General features: G+C 41.9%; 1 protein-coding gene across 1 annotated transcript; it reads right to left on the reverse strand.

Annotated features, from left to right (window-relative positions):
• Positions 1-232: 232 nt before the first annotated feature.
• Positions 233-1,584, reverse strand: LOC139401055 (sodium/potassium/calcium exchanger 5-like; the record flags this gene model as incomplete). Its single annotated transcript, XM_071145568.1, has 2 exons — positions 233-439; positions 1,313-1,584. Coding segments are annotated over 2 exons (479 nt in total), but the record flags the coding sequence as incomplete, so codon positions are not given.
• Positions 1,585-2,511: the final 927 nt, after the last annotated feature.

Consider the following 2,511-nt stretch of genomic DNA (forward strand, 5'->3'; position numbering starts at 1 on the left):
TTGGAACACAGGAGTGATGGTTGTTGATAATGGGCCTCTGTACACCTATGTATATAAAATCTGCCGTTTCCAGCTACAATAATAATTTACAACATTAACAATGTCTACACCGTATTTCTGATCAATTTGATGTTATTTCAATGGACCGAAAATGAGCTTTTCTTTCAAAAACAAGGACATTTCTAAGTGACCCCAAACTTTTGAACGGTAGTATATATATATATATATTTACCTACGATAGTGACCATCCAGACCAGTACGTATGTGAAGGCTGAGATCCAGACAGCGGACATAAAGAAGGTGAACATGAACCATTTTTTCCAGAACCGTCTCCTGCAGTCTGGAATCGTCAGGTAGAGAATCACGATGGCCGGGAGGGACAGCACCCACAGGATTCGCTTCAGGTCATTCTCTGGCATTGAGAACACACTCTTGTGGTCTGGAACACACATACACAGAGAGAGAGAGAAAACACAAGTGGTGTCAATCCCTGTTCTCATATGAAACACACAGGTGTGATTTACTTGAATAAGTTCTCACACAAATTGTGAAATTTTATGTAGAAGCCAGAGAAAGCGTTCAAGAGAAAATATGTGTGTGTGTGATTCTCAGATCTGTGTTTTGATTAGCGGCACCTCTTGCTGTGTTGTTGTTGCTTGGCAGGAAAAATGCTGCAATTTGTTCTCCTCTGTCCCCGCAAACTCCCCACTGGAGTAAATCACACACGCACGCACGCACACACACACACACACACCTTCCTCAGTCTGCATGGCATCAATGTGTCATATACCAGAGCGGTGTGTGTGTGTGTGTGTGTGTGTGTGTGTGTGCAGTAGTGTAAAGTACATAAGTAACAATACTTGTAAGTACTACTTAAGTAGTTTTTTGGGGTATCTGTACTTTACAATTTATATTTTTGAGAACTTTTGCTTTAACTTATATAAAATTATATACTTTTTACTCCATACATTTTCCCTGACACCCTAAAGTACTCGTTACATTCTGTATGATTAGCAGGACAAGACATGGTCTAATTCACACACTTATTAAGAGAACATCCCTGGTCATCCCTACTGCCTCTGATCTGGCGGACTCACTAAACACATGCTTAGTTTGTAAATGATGTCAGAGTGTTGGAGCGTGCCTCTGGCTATCTGTACATTTAAAAAACAAGAACATTGTGCCGTCTGGTTTGCTTAATATAAGTAATTTTTAATTGTATTTTTTTCGCAATTACATTTACTTTTGATTACTTAAGTATATTTAAAACCAAATACTTTAAAACTTTTACGTGACAGATAGAGTCAGCTACCCTCTGGTATCTCATTCAGGCCGTGCAGACTGAGGGAAATGTGTGAGTATCCTGAATCATCCTGGAAGATTCCGCTGTCGCTTCTAGAACGTCTGTGGACCCTCAGAGTGGTGTCAACCAATGGCTGTGTCTCGCTGTGATCCCCGGAACCTTTCCCCAGGCAAGTACAGCAGGGGCTGAACCTCCTCAGAACACACTCACTGATCCTCAGGTCAAAACACAACACTACGATGTACACCCCATAGACCAGCAACAGACAGGCTGCATCATACCTGGGGAGAGGGGAGGAGAGGAGACGGGAGGGGAGGGGAGGGGAGGGGAGGGGAAGAGATTTGAGGAAAGGAGAAGAGAGGAGGGAAGAGGAGAGTTAAATGCTAAAACGAATACAATCACTTGTACATGTACAGTGGGGCAAAAAAGTATTTAGTCAGCCACCAATTGTGCAAGTTCTCCCACTTAAAAAGATGAGAGAGGCCTGTAATTTTCATCATAGGTACACTTCAACTATGACAGACAAAATGAGAAAAAAAATCCAGAAAATCACATTGTAGGATTTTTAATGAATTTATTTGCAAATTATGGTGGAAAATAAGTATTTGGTCACCTACAAACAAGCAAGATTTCTGGCTCTCACAGACCTAACTTCTTCTTTAAGAGGCTCCTCTGTCCTCCACTCGTTACCTGTATTAATGGCACCTGTTTGAACTTGTTATCAGTATAAAATACACCTGTCCACAACCTCAAACAGTCACACTCCAAACTCCACTATGGCCAAGACCAAAGAGCTGTCAAAGGACACCAGAAACAAAATTGTAGACCTGCACCAGGCTGGGAAGACTGGATCTGCAATAGCTAAGCAGCTTGGTTTAAAGAAATCAACTGTGGGAGCAATTATTAAGAAATGGAAGACATACAAGACCACTGATAATCTCCCTCGATCTGGGGCTCCATGCAAGATCTCACCCCGTGTGGTCAAAATGATCACAAGAACGGTGAGCAAAAATCCCAGAACCACACGGGGGGACCTAGTGAATGACCTGCAGAGAGCTGGGACCAAAGTAACAAAGCCTACCATCAGTAACTGTAACGGTTTTCTGTGTGAGAAGGAAGGTCGGACCAAAATGCAGCGTGTAGATTGCGATCCATGTTTTAATAACCAAACGTAAAACACGAATCAATACAAACACTACAAAATAAAG

The sequence above is a fragment of the Oncorhynchus clarkii genome, unplaced genomic scaffold (assembly GCF_045791955.1).
Source record: "Oncorhynchus clarkii lewisi isolate Uvic-CL-2024 unplaced genomic scaffold, UVic_Ocla_1.0 unplaced_contig_3710_pilon_pilon, whole genome shotgun sequence".
In the NCBI taxonomy this organism is placed as follows: Eukaryota; Metazoa; Chordata; class Actinopteri; order Salmoniformes; family Salmonidae; genus Oncorhynchus; species Oncorhynchus clarkii.